Source organism: Gymnoscopelus braueri (genome assembly GCF_963280865.1).
Source record: "Gymnoscopelus braueri genome assembly, chromosome: 16".
Taxonomy (NCBI): domain Eukaryota; kingdom Metazoa; phylum Chordata; class Actinopteri; order Myctophiformes; family Myctophidae; genus Gymnoscopelus; species Gymnoscopelus braueri.
In genome coordinates this window covers 593,384-612,316 of record NC_137616.1, presented here as the reverse complement: position 1 = coordinate 612,316, position 18,933 = coordinate 593,384, and the positions used below count along the sequence as shown (strand labels likewise).

Here is an 18,933-nt window from a genome sequence, read left to right as displayed (position 1 = left end):
GTGCGAGAAGAACCGCTATTCCACACTCCCTAAGCAGAAGCAACGTTATTATACATTAATGTTGATTATAATTGATGCATAAATAATATAGGCAATAATATGAGTGAGAATTTATGTTTGAAGTTGCGGCGTTTTAATAGGATAATAAACCACACTCGTTGGATTGGCTTCAGGTTCAGAGTTGCCATGTCCGCTTATTATAAGCGACTTTTCTGTAAAGTTGCTTGTAAATAATTGGTAGTTGCGGGTTGCGGTTTTCTGGGCTTGTTTCTAAAGTGTAGTTGCTTACTTGGGCTTGTTTCCATTTTTTTATTACCATTTAAACTAGTGGTTCTCAAATATTTTCATGAAAAGGTTTTGTTCCAGCCATATGGTTCACATGACGCTCGTCTGTCACAAGCGTCATGAAACCACTTGTTCCTGGCTTTTTAATCTTTTACATTTACAACCCATAAATCTACATAAACGTTTGTTTAATAAAAAGCATTTTAATCAGATCGGTGGCCATTTTCTCAGAATTTTCTCCATGTTTTCAACTGCGCGACCTTATCGGTTGGGAGGTGTACTGCACTCTGATAAATTATAACTCTATGAACAAATGGCTGCCGATAGGAGTAAAATGCTTTTTATTGAACAATACGGAAGATACGGGTACTTAGACCTGGGCGCTTTAACGTTTTACATCAATGGACGTGGGGTCAGCACTTTATATTTGAAATCTGAACGTTAATGTAGATGTACGGGTTGTAAATATAGGATAGCTGAACTACAAAGCTCGTAGATCAGCTATTTTCAAAGTGGCTCATGTGCTTCTTTGGGGCTTGTTTTCATAGACCTGGTTGCTTGTTTTTCTCGCAAAAACCTGGCGACGCTGTTCAGGTTCCCCCTACGTCATCTCTACGCGCCGCTTCAGCAAAACAACAGATCTAATCGATTGAAAAAGATCACAACAAAATTGTATTTATGATCCTATGATCAATCATTCCAATGATCTAGGCCGTGGTTCATGTGATCACTATGAGCATCATGCATTCTCTGCCCAAACCCAGTCAAATATCACCTTAACAAACATCCTGCTGTATTTGCTTTTCTTTTAATCCATCTGTAGTTTTTAATCTTCATTTCTGCAGGTAAGTCTATTCAATCAACCTATTGTTTATTGTATTGAAGTTGTTGTTTAGAGACATATCTTTCTGTTGTGTATGGATGTGTTAACAGTTCATAGCTGAATGGGTAAGGAGGCCGTCTGGGAACTAGAAGGTTCCTGGTTCGCGTCCCGCTTCTGATTGTGTGATTGGGTTTGCGAGAAAATCATTATGTATTATTTTATTTGATTTCAAGGACCTCCCATAACTAAAGAGAACATTTAAGAACATTTAATCAAGTACTGTTCTTAGGTAGGGTAAGTGATATTTTTTGGTATTTTGTGTGTGTTTTGTTAAAAAGGTTAAAGTAAAAGTACTATATTCTGATAGTAATTATTGCTACAGAGCGTTTGTTCGGTCAGTCTCTCCAGCACTTTTACAGAATATAGTACATTTTCAGGTAGGTGACAACATTTAAGCCAATCAGGAGAGAGCACTGAAAATGCATGAGCTGGAGAGACATGGGAGACACCTTTTACTGAACAAACACTATAGCAATGAGTACTATCAGAATATAGAGCTATTTAACACTTATCTTAACCAAAGTAAATCACTTGAGGTATTTTCTTACTTTACTGGAGTATTTCCAATTGTCTGTACTTTTACTTCTACTCCACTACATCTCAGAGGCAAATATTGCACTTTTACTCCACTACAATTATTTGAAAACTTTAGTTACTAGTTACTTTGTAGATTTTGATTATTACAAAATATACATTAACCCTATTCAAACTTTGGCTATTTGAAAATAGCCGATCTACAATCGGCTAGCCGATCTACAATCGGCTATTTTCAAAGATTTGTACACATTTGAAAACTTGAAATGGGACCTTCTGCATAATTAGTACTTTTACTTTCGGTACTTTATGTACATTTTGATGCCAATACCTTTGTACTCTTACTCAAGTACATTTTGAATTCCGGACTTATACTTGTAACAGAGTATTTCTATATTGCAGTATTGATACTTTTACTTGAGTAAAAAATGTAAGTACTTTATCCACCACTGACTAGGGCTGTCACGATTGCAGATTTAAGTTGACAATTAATTGTAGATCTGCTATTTCTGCTTTTGAAAATGTTGGTGATACTGGCGATTATGCAAAATAATTGCGATTAGACGATTATGTGATAATTGTGACAGGCCTATGAGTAGACTTGTGAATATTCAATCTTATTTTATTTCAAGGACCCCCTTAACCTCTGAAAGTGTACAAACTGAACCAAATGGACCCATCGACCTGTAAGGGTCCATTTGGTTTCTTTTGTACACTCTCAGAGTTACAGACCTGTAAGGGTCCATTTGGTCCCATCTGTACACTCTCAGATTGACATACCTGTAAGAGTCCATTTATCTCCCTATTAATTGTTTTCCTGGGGACCCCTTGAAACCCCTTAAACTTAAGGACCCATGGGGGTCCCTGGACCCCACTTTGAGAACCAGGGCTGTATACCACTGTACTTAACGTTTTGTTATCGGCTGGTGGACATCCTGTGTGCGCACCATTGAAATCTTAAAGGTTTAATGACATTCACTTTTACACCACATTCAAAGTCTTTGTCCTGGTCCTTCAAAAGTGTTCAAAAAGTTTTAAGTGAAAATTCCATTCCAGTGATCCATGGCAGGTGTTTTTCTCTCACATTTCTAAAGCCTTTTCAACTGCAATGAAAAAAGAAATCTTTGCCTGCGGGTGTCGCTGGTGAGGGAGTTTGCCTGTCAATCATCACCTCTGCTCCGCCCCCCCCAAAGGAAAGGATAGGGGAGGGGCGAGGAGGAGAGTGGGCGGGATTAATCGACTGTGACCTCACTGTCGAAGGGCCAAGCTCAGATTACTTTTCAGCCTAATTATTCAGAAAACCCCAGACCACAGAAAATCCACTGAATGTTCTAAGTTCAGGTTTTTTGGGTGTAATTGAGGTCATAAAACCCCAAATAAAACATTGAAAATAAAAAAAGTGAAAATGAATGTCATGATACCTTTAATGGTGATGTGTGGGGTTGCTCTGTACTGTATGTGTTCACTTTCATTTACAAATCCCTCCTGGGGCTGGCTCCTCCTTATCTACCATTGTACAGTGTATGTGTAGAAATACTAGAAAACCTTAATCATTATGGCCTGCGTTCAGTGCTGGAAGAAGTACTCAGATATTCTTTCTTAAAGGGATACTTCACTCTCGGGCCGGGGACACATTTAAAAAAAATATTAAAAATAAATGAAAAAAGTTATGGAAAATTCATGGCCCCCTCACACATTAGTAGGACACTCTAATGCGTGAGGGGGCCATGAATTTTCCATAACTTTTTTCATTTATTTTTAATATTTTTTTTAAATGTGTCCCCGGCCCTAAAGTGAAGTATCCCTTTAAGTAAAAGTAGCAATACCACAATATAAAAATACTCTGTTGCAAGTAAAAGGCCTGTGTTCAGAATGTTACTTGAGCAAGAGTATCACAGTATTTGCATCAAAATATACTTTAAGTACCAAAAGTAAAAGTACTAAACTGTTTGAAAATAACCCGATCTACAAGCTCGACGCGTTGTGAGCTTGAGGTATAAAATAGGGCTACTTTTAGTAACTAAAGTTTTCAAACAATTGTAGTGGAGTAAAAGTACAATATTTGCCTTTGAGTAAGTAAAAGTACTGAAAACTGGAAATACCAGTAAAGTAAAAAAATACCTCAAAGTTGTACTTAAGTACAGTACTTGAGTAAATGTACTTAGTTACTTTACACCACTGCCTGCATTCTCACACTACATTTCAGATATTGATTTAGAGAGCATGAAATTAGACGAAAGAAAAGCTGTTAAATATGTTGCCCCTTCATCTTGGGATGATTTGCAGCAGCATCTGAAGGGCAACCATCAGAGCTGATCATCACTAGTAGTGTACAATCCATTTGAAAAGATCCACAAAATGAGATTAGTACTATTGGTATCATTTTAAATTGTCAACTGCAGCACCTGGTTATGTATTTTAATACGTGTAACGTAATGTTATGGAAGCGAATAGATGCCATAATTCAAATAAAATGGCAAATGTACTGGTCTTAATGGGTTAATAAAACCTGATGTTGCATACACTCATTGATAGATTGTTCACATATATTTAAGTACATTTATGCCTTTCAAAGCCAGACTCACTGTAACTTCAATGTCGTATCCAAGATTCAAACTCAAGTCTTGCGTTCTGGTGCTGCATTTTCTACCACTGAGCTAATAGCGCCTGCCTGCCTACTGGAGAGGGATGTAATTTAGAAGTTAAGGCAGTTCCACGTGTCAACCAGTAGGTGTCATACTAGACCACTGAATCTATTCTAAATCTCTCACTAGAAGAAAGGGAGACCAATCAACAACCGCACACACACTTGATTATGTATCAAATCAATACCAATTTGATCCAATCAGGAGAGAGAACTCACATAGGATAAAGGAAAAACAGATTAAATTGATGACAAAGACATGAGCAGACAAAAAAATATATATATATATATATATATTTATTCAAAGATTTGCACTTAATGTTCACGATAAAAAAAAAGCAGATTTACAAGCTCATAGCACGGCTATGAGCTTGTAGATCTGCTATTTTTTGGAGAAAATAGCATCTATCCATCCTGCCTTCTTCTTCTATATATCACTGTCATGTGGAAACCTTGTATGTATTAAAACCTGTGTTCCATTGGATCCAATGTATAGTTATTTAGTCACAAGCTCTTAATACTTTTCATTGGTTCAATGAAACCATTAAGCTATGAGCTTGTAGAGTTGTGAACAAATCTTTGAATATATATTTCTTTAAGCGATTCTTTTTTAACTCAAATCATTGCTTCTGGAGGTCCCTGGAACAAAACATTTTCAAAACATCAACAGACCATCAGCAGCCAAATACACAATGGTGTAAAGTAACTAAGTACATTTCCTCAAGTACTGTACTTGAGTACAATTTTGAGGTAATTTTACTTTGCTGGAGTATTTCCAATTTTCAATACTTTTACCTCTACTCTACCACATCTCAGATGCAAATATTGTACTTTTACTCCACTACAATTATTTTGAAAACTTTAGTTACTAGTGACTTTGCAGATATTAATTATATTATAATACATGCTTTAACCACTTTACGCCTATTTTATAATAGGCTATTTGAAAATAGCCGATCTGATGCGACACGTTGTGAGCTTGTAGATCTGCTATTTTCAAACATTTTAGTACTTTTACTTTTGGTATTTTGATGCCAATACTTTGGTACTTTTACTCAAGTAACATTCTTAACAGGCCTTTCACTTGTAACAGGGTATTTTTATATTGTGGTATTGTTACTTTTACTTAAAGGAGTAGTTCACCCCCCCCCAAAAATCGTATTTTCTATCAATTACACACGCCTTGAATTCATGGAGATGTTTGGGTTTTTGTCGCATTCCTGAGACAATAATTTGATGACCGGCGGAGAGATGCTTATGTATCCGGTAGCAGACTCAAAGGAGTCTCTCTGAGTATCCTACCGGAGAGACTGCCGGTCATCAAATTATTGGCTCAGGAATGTGACAAAAAAAAAGAATCTCCATGAATTCAATGCTTCATGGGGTGTGTAATTGATTGATTGAAAAAATAAACAGCTAATAAACAGCCTGAATTTTGGTAAAGTGAAAAACAGGCTTCCTCACAGTGGGAATTTGCTAATGATGAATGGCCATGTGCAAGTGCAGAGCAATTGCTTCAACAGACTGACATTCCTTTAGTTATATGTAGGATATCTGAGTGCATTTTCCACCACTGCAAATGCATATCATTTTTTAAAACGTTTGAGAACTAACTGCCGGTTTTGTGTCCCAAACAGACAGCGGCGTCTCAACCATGACGTCCCGGCTGTGTAAGAACTGTGGCTGCTCGGACATCGATCTGGACCAGGCCAGAGGGAACGCGGTGTGCACCAGCTGTGGCTCCGTGCTCGAGGACAACATCATCGTCTCCGAGGTGCAGTTTGTGGAGGGAAGCGGAGGCATCTCCTCGGCCGTGGGCCAGTTCGTCTCTGCTGACGGTGAGAGGAGCACTTTTAACTGGCATCGTCTATTAGTGATAGGTCATTCATGATCGATTCGTTCAGAAGAACTAGTTCATTGCCGTGAACGAGCTCGTTCACTTACTGAAACTGTTACGTTCACGCTATCGTTCATGGCCCCCCATCACACACACAGGGCGGGCTGTACGCGCAGCGTAATAATAACGCTCCCGTGATGGTGTTTTTCACTAGAAAATAGCGCTACTGAACGAGAACGTGAATGAAACATTAGAACGAATCATTGCCGTGAACGTGAACAAAATCGTTCGTTCACTGAAATGAATGTTTTTTTTATCGCCTATAGCAGTGGTTCTCAACCTTTTCAGTCTGCGACCCCCCCAAATAATCATATTTGAACTGGGGACCCCCCAACATAATCATATTGGAACTGGGGACCCCCCAAGATAATCATATTTGAACTGGGACCCCCCAAAATAATCATATTTAAACTGGGAACCCCCCAAAATAATCATATTTGAACTGGGGACCCCCCACCCTTATTCCAGATAAATATTGTGAAAATAGCCAATATACAAGCGTGAGCTTGTAGATCTGCTATTTTCACAATGTTTGCCTCTTTATATATTATTTGAGAATTTGGCCAATGTTTGACCAGTTTTTATAGTATAGTTTGTTGATTACTTTTGATGCAGAAATGCTATTTTTACATTTCATTTTATTCTTAGGTATTAAAAAGGTCTTAAAAGTCCTTAAATTGTCACTTTACTGTCATCAGGGGACCCGAGAACCACTGGTCTTCAGCATCTGATGTGTACCAGGGACCCAAAACTAGTGAAAATAGTACTTACACTACTTATTAAAGAGTTCTTTTGGGGACATTTATGGAACTTCTTTGATTATCTTAAAATGTATGAAATTATCTTGAAAGTGTTTTGAAATGTCTTTTTCATTTCTGAAAATGTTTTGTTGTAGTAAACCAAAAAAAATGGATATTACTTGTGACCCATGTGTCCGCGACCCAAACTTGAGTCCCGACCCAGTGTTTGAGAACCAGTGCTGGTCTATAGCACTGTTTCAGTAGCCTGATTATCAGACTGAAGCTGCGTGGAGCTTCAGTCTGACATTGGCTCCAGTGTAGGGGATTAGAATTTCCCTAAACCAATCACAAGGGATCCCCACCCCCACCTCCGACTCTCATTGGACAATACATGTTGTACCGAATAAATCCTAGGTTCACGTTTAAACACCAGATGGTTTGGAACCAGGCTACTGTTTCAGTGGGCCGGGACTCATTCGTGGGTCGCGGATCTATTTTTGTGGGTCGCAAGTGAATATCCCTTTATTTCCTACATTTTGTCATTCATTATTATTTGAAAATATTTTTTTTTTCAAAAAGAATTTCATGAATAACATAAAAATAATATAATAGAAATTCCATAAATTAAAAAAACGAATGTTTAAGAAAATCACAGATCTGCAAGCTCGCAACGCGGCACAAAGCGACGCCTTGTGAGCTTGTAGATCTGCTATTTTCACTAGTTTGGGTCCCGGGCAAACATCTGATTTCTCTTTTATGCTTCGACTGTCCTTCATGCAATATCTATTATCAACCAGTAGGTGTCCTACATGACCACGGGATCTTAATGTCTCAGTAGAAGAGCAGGTAGACAAACTCCAACCACTGCAGTTTTGTTCATTATTTAGCATTAATATGATTAGTGAAAATAATGTTTTATTCACTGAAAAGAGTTATGGATTGCGGCCTTTATTTGCTTCTACCTAGTCTTCCTTTTACAATCTTTTGGTTGATTGTAATGTCACTGATCTAGGATCTGATCCATGTACTTCTTACTATTGGTCAGTGGTGTAGTGACTAAGTACATTTACTCAAGTACTGTACTTAAGTACACTTGAGGATTTTTTACTTAACTGGAGTATTTCCCATTTTCAATACTTAGACTACTCCACTACAATTATTTGACAGTTTGTTACTAGTTATGTTGCAGATTTAGATTACAAAACATACATTAACCACTTCAGCCCTATATGAATTTCAGCCATTTGAAAATAGCAGATCTACAAGCTCACAATGTGATGCATTGTGAGCTTGTAGATCTGCTATTTTCAAAATATGTTTACACATTTTGAACTGGAACATGTTGCACAATGAGTTACCAGGCTTTTACTTGTAACAGAGTATCTCTACACTGCAGTATTGATCCCAGTATACCAGTATCGGAAAAGCTGCTGATCGGCGAGTATGCTAGTCTATGCCGTTCCGATACCACGTCACTTATCACATGATATTTCATTTACAGTCATATTGTGAACGTTTCAGTTAATGTTGCGCTACTGTTTTGCACTCTTACTGTACTATTTACATTATAATTTGACTAACTTGTTGCTGCACTTTAAAGGGATAGTTCACCCCCAAAAAATGAGACTTGAATTCTTTTTATTTTTGTCGCATTCGCAAGCCAATTCCGCAGCGGTTCCGGTAGGAGATACAAAGGAGACTCTTTGTGTCTTCTACCGGAACCGCAACAAAAACTAAAAAATATCCATGAATTCAAGTCTCCATGGGGTGACTAATCGATAGGAAAAAAGTCATTTTGGGGGTGAACTATCCCTTTAACTTGTGAAGCATTTGTATGTATTCCTAGATCAGTGGTTTTCAAACGTTTTCATTTCAAGGACCCCCTTAACTCTTTGACTGCCAGAGTATTTTCATAAAGTACTCCCCCATTGCCAGCAATTTTCGTGTTTTTTTTATTTTTATATTTTGAAAATGTTCATGAAAATAATTGATCAGACTGTTTTTTAACACATTGACGGGCCGTTAAATCCAACGGTTAAGCGCCGATCCCGTAGCCTACGGGCTGTGGTGCTTTTTCCTTTTTTTCCTTTTTTTTTTTTTTTCAATTTTCCAGGGGGACCATTTTCAGTGTAACACCACCCGAAGTCAACCGGAAGTGCGATCAAGTTTTTTGTTTCCCGTCTGCCTACATTCTAAGTCGTACACAAAAAGCCCTGTAAAACCTGTACAGGACATGTAGTTTTTCATCCTCGCATTTCCCATGTTAACATAAACGCTCAGAACTCAAACATGGCGGCTCTGTTTGACACGCGGTCTCGACGAGTAGACACCAGGACATGTGCCCGTTGTTTACAAACAGTGGATCGGGCAATCTAAAGGATTTTAACGGGGCCTATGGCGACCTGAAAAAAACAAAAAACAACAATAAAACCTTGGCACTGGTGAGTACATTATGAGATTAGCCCTTGGCGGTGGATGTGTTAAAGACGCAGCACAAATCCGCCACTAGAGAGCAGCACATGATAGCTTGATCAGCTCCCTGTGTCACTGTTACCCTTCTTGAGCGATTAGACAGGGAAAAACATGAAAACGGATGTGACGTCCTCCCAGATTGTTTTGATCGTCAAAATTACGATGTGATACACGACGGCGATGACTGATCGTCACCCAGACCATAGATTATAGAAGAGAAGCTGTCCGTTTGTCCCTTATACCGTGTGAAAAACCGTTTGTTTACCTATTTTGGACGAAAATGACCGGGGGAAAATAATCAAAAACCGGAAACGGAACCCAGATCATGAAACCGGATGCAGATATGGGTGAAGTAAGTGGAACTCGAGAATAACATTGAATTTTAAGCAGCATAGCGCGATCAGAGATTAAACAATGAACGCAAATCCAACGCGTCAAACGCGTCAATGGCGTGGGTGGATTAAGTAGTAATTGATGCGTTTTCGAGTCAATGGCGTTTATAGAGTTAACTGAGAGTACAAATGGTTCCATTTGTACTCTCTGAGTTACAGACCTGTAAGGGTCCATTTGTAACCCCCTCAAGGAACCCTGAAGGTCCCCACTGTCCTAAATGTGTTTGGATTACATACTGGTATGAACAGCTTTGTTATTTGGTGCACATGCTAATGGTCAAATGCCCGTGTTTAAATGCAGATCAGTTGCTCCAGCCACTGAAGAGAACGGGGCAGAACAGAGACATTTTGAGGACAGAGGTTTCCTTAGTTAATAGGAGAACACCCTCTTCCCCCAAACACACCACTTCACTTTCAAATCGTTTTAAAAAAATAGTGAAAATAGCAGATCTACAAGCTCACAACAGGTTGCATCGCGACACGTTGTGAGCTTGTAGATCGGCTGTGTTTGCAACACTGCTGTATGATAAAGTAGGACATGACTTTACAAAATAAAAATAATACAAAGTTAAAACGTACAAGCTTTGTGCCTGACAGTGACCATAATACAAAACCTCATTATGCAGAGAATTTAATCATTTAAGTTTCATTTTTTTAACTTGCATGATTCTTAGTTAAAAAGCATTATTGACAATGAATGAATGCCAGTTTACTTGTATGACAACGCTGCTGTTGTGTTACGTCTCATTAAACCACTGTGATGACTTGCTCCAAATAGACCTGCTGTTCTGCTGCGGACCCCGTAGTCTGTTGTGCTGGGGGGCCCATAGTCTGTTTTTCTGCGGGCCCTGTAGTCTGTTGTGCTGGGGTCCCTGTAGTCTGTTGTGCTGGGGTCCCTGTAGTCTGGGATCTCGTGGGGATCTCGTTTACCTGCCGTGTTCTGCTTGAGTGTGATTGAACCAAAGCCTGGCGTCTGACTTTGGATCAGCCTGTCCACAGATAACCTGCTACTGATGACGCTCAGGGGGTAGAAACATCTCACCGTCACCCTGAGGGGTACAAGAACACCCATCATGTTGTAAAACGAACAATAATTGATACAATTTATACAGTGCTTTTCTGAGTACTCACAGCAACTTTATTAGGGAAAAAAACTAGATTAACCCATTCAATCCGGGAATGCATCTGTGTCATTTTAGACTTCTTTGGCTATTCTAAAATAGACACTGCTATTATTGAAACATTTTGAAAATATGTGCAAATCTTTGAATATTCAGTTTCTCAAAATATGTTGTTCCAGGGACCCCCATAGAAGCACAGATCGGAGTTAAAAATGTTCGCTTTAAAATGTATATTATATTCAAAGATTTGCATTTGCAACATTTAAGATTTTTCAAAGACAGCAGATCCACAAGTATGTCTGGCATTTTTTAACACATCGAGTGCCATAAACGGTCCGGACCGTTTTTGAGAAGCCATGCATCATGTGCCATAAACGGTCCGGACCGTTTTTGGCCCATTTTAAAAAAATGTATTTTTCCCACGTGGGGCGCTCTAACGAAACTTTGGGATCATCCAAGGAGTCTCTGAGAAGGAGAGGCCGGATGTCGATCCATGTCAAAAATGCTTCCGGTCGGCCGCTCCAATGTTAACTCCTTGAGCCGTTTTCGATTGGCGATCACTCTGCAATGGAGGATCGCGTTAGAAATATTATTGTTCCAGGCGTTAGTCGGGACCCTCCGCCGTCTCGCACGCACGCTTTGTTTACATGCACTTCCGCGTCGGGGCTTCTACAGCACGAAACATATTAACGTAAGTGGATGTAAGATATGCTGGCACTGAACGTACCCTATTTTAATAAACCTCTGGCACACAATGTGTTAATAGTCTAAAATGACACAGATGCGTTCCCGGTCTTAATGGGTTAAAAAGTTTAAAAAAAAACGAGAAGTAAAGGTAAAAAAAGGGGATTAGGTAGGGATTGCGAGTCTGAAAAGGTGGGTTTTGAGTGTGGTTTTAAACGTGGCGAGGGTGGGGGCAGCTTTGATGTGAGCTGGGAGTGAGTTCCAGATCGAGGGGACCCTGTCACCCCAGGTTGGTTTCTTTGTACTGGGGATGTCCAGGAGGTTGGCATCACCTGACCTGAGGGAGCGGGAGGGGGCGTTGGAGGTCAGAGAGGTAGTGGGGAGCATAGACATATAAAGGTAGACGCCTCCTCCGGCTCGAAGGCGTCTGTATCTCGGGCGCGATATTGTAGGGGGCAAGCTTCCGCGTGGGTCACAGAAGAGGGCGTTCGGTAGGCCAAGCAGAGGCAGGTGGGGGCGGGTCTTTTCGCAACCCAGCCCTTTACCCTTTAAGAGGCAGCCGCGCAGCAACTAGTCAGTTAGACGCACTGTGATTGGCCAGTAGTCACTTTGAGTGGCAGCGTGCCCCCTCTAAAATGGCGGCCGCAATACAGGTCGCTCCAACTAACTGCAGAGGCCAATCGGGTATCTAGGATTCTATATCTATGGCGGGGAGCCTGGTTGTTGAGGGTGACTTGACTGTGCCAGTGGAGGTTTAATGTGGTAATCCCAAGTTGATTGTATGTACATCAGTATGAAACTAGGGAAAAACAAACTGTATACGACAGGGATCTTCAATAAGGGGTCCGGCACCCCTAGGGGGTCCTCAAGAGGAACTACAGGGGGTCTGCCAAATCTTTGTGTGGTGGGGAAACATCAGCCGAAAATAGCCGATCTACAAGCTCACAACGCCTCGCGCTGCAAGGTGCTGTGAGCTTGTAGATCGGCTAGTTTTAGAGAGTTGGTGTAGAGGGTAGAAGAGCAGACCAAGTACAGAGCCAAAGGTCAAGTATTGAGGTTTTGAATGTCTGAAAATACACATTAACATGAATCCAACATATTAATTCAAAATATTGTGTATAAAACAAACAAAAAACATTAATGTGCACACTGATTATAGTGCTTTCAAACAAGTCTACGAAGCTATCTATGAAATCTATTAAATAGTTTAATCTGCAACACAAATGTATATAGTATGTGGTGGGGGTCCCTGCATCATCTCTCTGCAACACAAATGTATACAGTATGTGGTGGGGGTCCCTGCATCATCTCTCTCAGCTAAAACAACGTTGAAGACAAAGAGTCAAAGGTTGTGGCAACAGTGTATCTTTGGAATGAGCTGCCTCTGTGTCAGCAAGTCTCAATCTAAACTGTCCGATTAAAAAAGTGTGAAAATACTGTTATCGAGAAAGCTACAGGCTAGTGATGCACTTTAGTTTGTGTTTTTATTGTTTGATATTAGTTAGGGATTTTAGGTAGTTATTTTGGTTTTGTATTTTGTGAGTTCATGTGACGTGCTGCGTGCTATGCAATGTATTTATGCCATTACATTCTTGATTGGCCTTTTTATTTATTTATTTGTGTTGCAGGACCACATTGGAAATAAGTGTTTTACGCTTTCATGGTTTTAAGTTATCATAAGAAACATCTCACCAATCACCCTGAGGGTTACAATGACACCTATAGATCTGCTATTTTTGAAAATTCTTATATATATTATTTTTAAAGCAAACATTTGCAACTCAAATCTTTGCTTCTGGGGATTCTACAAATGTCTTCTAAATCTGAAAAAACTATGTTGCTATAATATCAGTGGTTCTCAAACCTTTTCCCTGTCAAGGACCCCCAAAGTGATATGTATTTGGCCGCGGACCCCCACCTCAAAATATGTTGTTCAAGGGACCCCCCAGAAGCAAAGATTTGAGTTAAAAATCTTTGCTTTAAAACAAACCCACCCACCCACCCCCCCACACACACACAGCGCTATGAGCTTGTATATCTGCTATTTTTGAATAGCTAAAGAAATCTGAAAATGACACAGATGCGTTCCCAGTCTTAAAGGGTTAAGACCTGGCTTCATATGGTCGATGTTTATATTATTGGCTGCTAAATAAACCAGCTGTTGACGTTCCATCCGTGGTCTGTCAATTACCTGACCTATGCTGCTAGTCTTCTACTCCTGTTACCAACACATTAGAGATTGCAAAATATAAAGCTGCACTGTGTAACTTTCCTCTTCTACCCTGGATTTGAATGTATTTGTTTTATTTTTATACCACTGATTGAGCTAATAGAGCCTGTCTGCTTGCTCAATTGAATCTTGACCATCAGGTCAAAATTCGAGTCAGATCCTGTGTCTAGGTGAGACATGACCTTTGACACCTTTGAGCAGGGAGACAAAATACAACCACCCCAATTGTAGAAGTTATATTGTATCTAAACATACAGAAAACAAAGCTACGTTTTAAGTTAAAGATTAACTGTCATACAAATAATTGTGAATAACAATTTAATTGTGTTTTTAGCATTTAAAGGTAGGGTATTGATATTTTTGGGTTAAAACAAAAAGTATTTTGTTAAAAGGTTAAAGCACTATATTCTGATAGTAATCATTGCTATAGTGTGTTTGTTCAGTAACAGGAGTCTCCCCGTCTCTCCAGCTCTTTAATAAACAGAAAATACATTTTCCGGTAGGTGTCAAAATCTCAGCCAATCAGGAGAAAGTACCCATTTTTAAGCTTCATTGTTATATTGTTCCAGTTCCAATTTTGCCTGCTCATTTCTTAGTGTCATCACTTCCAATTTCACTTGTTTAATCTATATCCTGATTGAGTTCTCTATCCTGATTGGATAAAATTGGAAATGAAACTGAAACGAAAATGCATTTTCTGTTTTATAAAGAGCTGGAGAGACAAGGAGACTCCTTTTACTGAACAAACACTCTATAGCAATGAGTACTATCAGAATATAGAGCTATTTAACACTTATTTTAACCAAAGTAAATCACTTACCCTACCTTTAACATTGGAACATGTGAATAAGAAAAATATATGTTTGCATTTTAGGATTCGTAAACTAAAATTGCACATGGTATATATGACAAATAACTTATTTTATACCATAAGGAAAATGTACAACTTGTAGATCTGCTATTTCAGGGGAAATATTTGAAAACATGGAACACTTTTCAACAGGGAAACGACTACATTGGTTCCATTGACACACGTCAAGACCCCCCTCCCCCCGCCCCCATGCCCTGAAAAGTAACAGTTTTGAACATACAAGGTTTCCAGCTCATTAGGGCTGGTAAAGTCATTCAATATTCGAATATTCCTCGAATATGGGGAAAATAATGTATATTCGAATATAAAAAATAATATTCAAATATGTTTATTTGACAGGGACAATGCAAAAAACAATGTATCAAGTTATGAAAACAAACTAAATATATTTTGTATTGGATCCGAGCACATACATTCATTGTTTTTTGTATTGTCCCTGTCAAATAAAAAAAATTAAAAGTATAATGATAATATTCTAATAGAAGCACATTTTTAAGACCAATATTCGAATATTATTTCTGAGGAATGTTAACATCCTTACAGCCCATGCGTTAATGTTTGTCGTACTTAAATGTAGAGTCTCTGGAGATGAGTGTTGTTCCGTCAGCGATGAGCTCTCTGTCGTAGACGATTTGGTTCTCGTAAACCACGTAGGTCGGTCCCACCTGCCACGCACAGATCAAAATTTTAGGACAGCAATGTTATGAACGCCATTTTTGCCGTGTGGCATCGCCGCATAACTAAGTATAAAATACGGAAAACTCTAACCCCCAACCCCTAAACCTAGTCTCTAAATACCTCATCCTAACCCCAACCTGAATCTTTTTTTAATAGACTCTATGCACAGCAGCCATATTGGAAGCAAATTGGGCCTCTTCCTTACTTCCTTCACAGGTGTTACCAATGATACTAATGAAGGCTCTGTTCCGTTTAGTGTAGCACAGTGGTTCTCAAACTTTTTAATTTCAAGGATCCCCATAACTCTGAGAGTGTACAAATGGAACCAAATGGACCCGTAACGGTCCATTTGGTTCCATTTGTACACTCTCAGAGTTACACACCCGTAAGGGGTCATTTGGAACCCCCTCAAGGAACCATGAGGGTCCCTGGACCCCAATATCAGCACCCCGACTCTGTTTGACCTGAATGTAACAGAGCCTTCATTAGTATGGAAATAAGAAGAGGCCCGATTTATTTCCAATATGGCTGCTGTGCAGAGCATATTGTAAACGAAACGTATCTCTAAAAATCTTTAACCATAAAACATTTTTTCTCACAATGTCTAATAATCAAATTCTACTATACTCACAAGTATAGATGTCACAGGGTGAATGGAGAACCAGGTAGATTGAAGACAGAGCGCTCGTTTTTAGGCACGGGGCTTCGGGGCGAGGCGGGGCTTTTCGAGATAGGGTTTATTAGCGAGGCTCGCGAGGAGGAGGAGAAGGAGGACGCGGCGCTGCGAGGCGGGGGGTTTATTACATGAGGCTCGCGAGGAGGAGCTCCTCCTCGCGAAATAAACCGTCCTCCTTCTCCTCCTCCGAGGAGGAGAAGGAGAACGCGGAGAGGCGGGGCTTTGATGTGCCGACGCGGACCTGTCTTTTGTTGTTCCCCCCCACATAGCAACCAGGAAGCTACGCTAGGGGAACGCTGAACACGCGTGCACACGCACACGCTTGTCCACGACGGAGGCGCGCCGACTTGTGGAGCTTGAGGCCGAGGAAGCGCGCCCTCGCGCCTCCAGGCGCGAGTGCCCGCGCTGACCGGCCGATGCTCTACTAGTCGACTCAGCGCCGTTTGTGTTGTAAACCGATAGGGACAGAATAGTTATTTTCATGGATCACTGTGTGTGTGTGTGTGTGTGTGTGTGTGTGTGTGTGTGTGTGTCAGGGAGAAAGTAAAACAAAAGCCAGAACACAATAAAAGTATCTTAACAGTCCTGCTTTCAATAAACCAAAAAAAGCATGAGCGCGTGCGCGTGTGCTTGTGTGTGTGGTCGCAGCCATATATGTTTGTGCACAAGCCTGGCTTGTGGCTCCCTCTAGTGTTGCTTCTACAGAATTGCTGGGTGGGTGGTAAAAACGAACGTGCCTTCTTCAATCTACCTGGTTCTCCATTCACCCTGTAACACACACACACACACACACACACACACACACAAATTTCGTAGACAAAAATTACCTATTTTCACTGACGAAAACTAAATAACTAAATAAATCCTAAGCTATGAAGACTAAATATACTGACAATTTCATCAACAAATAAAAACTAGTCTAAAATGTTAGGGAGGGACTAGTGGAGAAGAACTAAGACAAGTCATTCTATGCTTGGTGGGTGTCACACTCCGAAATCCAACGTTTCACGGCGCGACGTGTTGTGAGGCAGTTTTTGGCATGCAGCTAAGTATAATTATAATGCATTAGAAATCATTCCTTCGCTCAAAAACTAAGACAGTGGTTCCCAAACTGGTCTGGGGGTCCCCAAATTATTTTGGGGGTCCCCAGATGATTAGCTTAATGTGCAACTTTGTTTTCTCTCTCAACAGTAAATAAACCAACTTGTTTTCTCTCTCAACAGTAAATAAACCAACATACAGTTGTGTATACAGGGTATCTGCACATTTCTAAAGTGACAATTTATTTAATTGAATTACTTTTTAGACCAAATTGTCAAATATTACATAAAAAAAGAGGCAAACATGGTAAATATTATTTATTAATATAGCTATTTTCACAATATTTATCTGTGGAACCGAGTCAAACTAAATGTAATCTCTCAAGAACAGATTCTGCTCTGCGTTGGAATCTGTCGTGAAGGTTCGTCATAACATGTACGCACTGGGCTACAAGTGGGCGTGCCTTCATATCAGGAAGCAGGCCGCGCTTTACCCAATCAAATGTAGTGGGCGGGATTCACGTGTCCGTCGATCTTTCCCCCTCGAAACAAACCCAAACTAATTTAACAATAGCGTCCGCGGAGCAGACAAAACCACGGAAAGATATTCACATTTTAACTTACTCTTTCATCATAGAAACAAGTGGGCTTATAACCAAAACGATCCATGTTCTCTGGGAGAAGTGGTGTTAGTGTTCCGTGTAGAAATATTGTTAGTGGGAATGAAAACATAGTGGCACCACCGGAAGTGAAAGGCTGAAGGCAGACCAAAACCCCGGTTTCCTTGCGCACGGGTGCTACGTTGTCATTGTCCCAGAGCCAAGATGAGATAGTACAAACAGCAGAGGGCGCTGTTTTTCATTCTCATCTTGGCTCTGGGTTCCCAGATTGAACTAAATGTAATGCCTCAACTCCTACAATTCCAAGTGCTTGTCAGGGTGGGGGGTCCCCAGTTCTAATATGATAATTGTTTTGGGGGGGTTCCGTGTGTAAAATAACTAAGTACATGTACTCAAGTACTGTACTTAATGTGTATGCTTTTGAGGAATTTTTACTTTACTGAAGTATTTCCCATTTTCAATACTTTTACTTCTACTCCACTACATCTCGGAGGCAAATATTATACTTTTACTCCACTACAATGATTTGAAAACTTTAGTTACTAGTTACTTTGCCGATATCAATTATTATATTATAAAACACACATTAACCACCTTAGCCCTATTTTATACATGGGCTATTTGAAAATAGCCGATCTACAAGCTCACAACGCACCGCGTTGTGAGCTTGTAGATCTGCTATTTTCAAACATTTGAGTACTTTTACTTTGGTACTCAAAGTATATTTTGATGCCAATACTTTTGTACTTTTACTCAAGAACACAGGCCTTTTACTTGTAACAGAGTACTTCTACATTGTGGTATTGATACTTTTACTTAAGTAAAAACAATGCAATACTTTTTCCACCACTGCCCTTAATCTAAGAAGACAAACCGATAGAAGTGGTTAGAACATCTCACCTTGACCGTGGTACCACAGGAGTCCAGTGGGAAGCTGTACAGAGCTCTGTTGTGGTCAGCGTGTTGGGGTCGACAGCTCCGGTCCAGCAGAGAGGTTCTGTAGGGCCGGACGATGGGCCAGGTACCGGTGGGATTTGTCACCACTGTCATGACCCCGCCGGCAGAGCACACTGCAACACAACCACACGTTGTTATTGCACTATATGTTCTCAAACTTTTCAGGCCGTGACCCCCCAAAATAATCATATTTGAACTGGGGACTTTAG

The 18,933-nt window shown here is 40.0% G+C and overlaps 1 protein-coding gene across 3 annotated transcripts in view; it reads left to right on the top strand.

Moving 5' to 3' along the window:
* The first annotated feature begins 908 nt into the window (after window positions 1-908).
* Window positions 909-18,933, top strand: part of brf1b (BRF1 general transcription factor IIIB subunit b) — a 95,186-nt gene continuing 77,161 nt past the window's right edge. Inside the window, exons 1-3 of one of the 3 annotated variants that reach the window (XM_080452298.1) lie at window positions 909-1,130; window positions 1,342-1,397; window positions 5,984-6,184. In XM_080452298.1, the coding sequence (XP_080308424.1) occupies window positions 6,001-6,184 (184 nt within the window). In that variant the 5' untranslated portion in view covers window positions 909-1,130; window positions 1,342-1,397; window positions 5,984-6,000. Of the gene's footprint in view, window positions 1,131-1,341; window positions 1,403-5,983; window positions 6,185-18,933 lie in introns of those variants that run through there. The other 2 variants (XM_080452296.1, XM_080452297.1) reach the window with 2 other exon arrangements.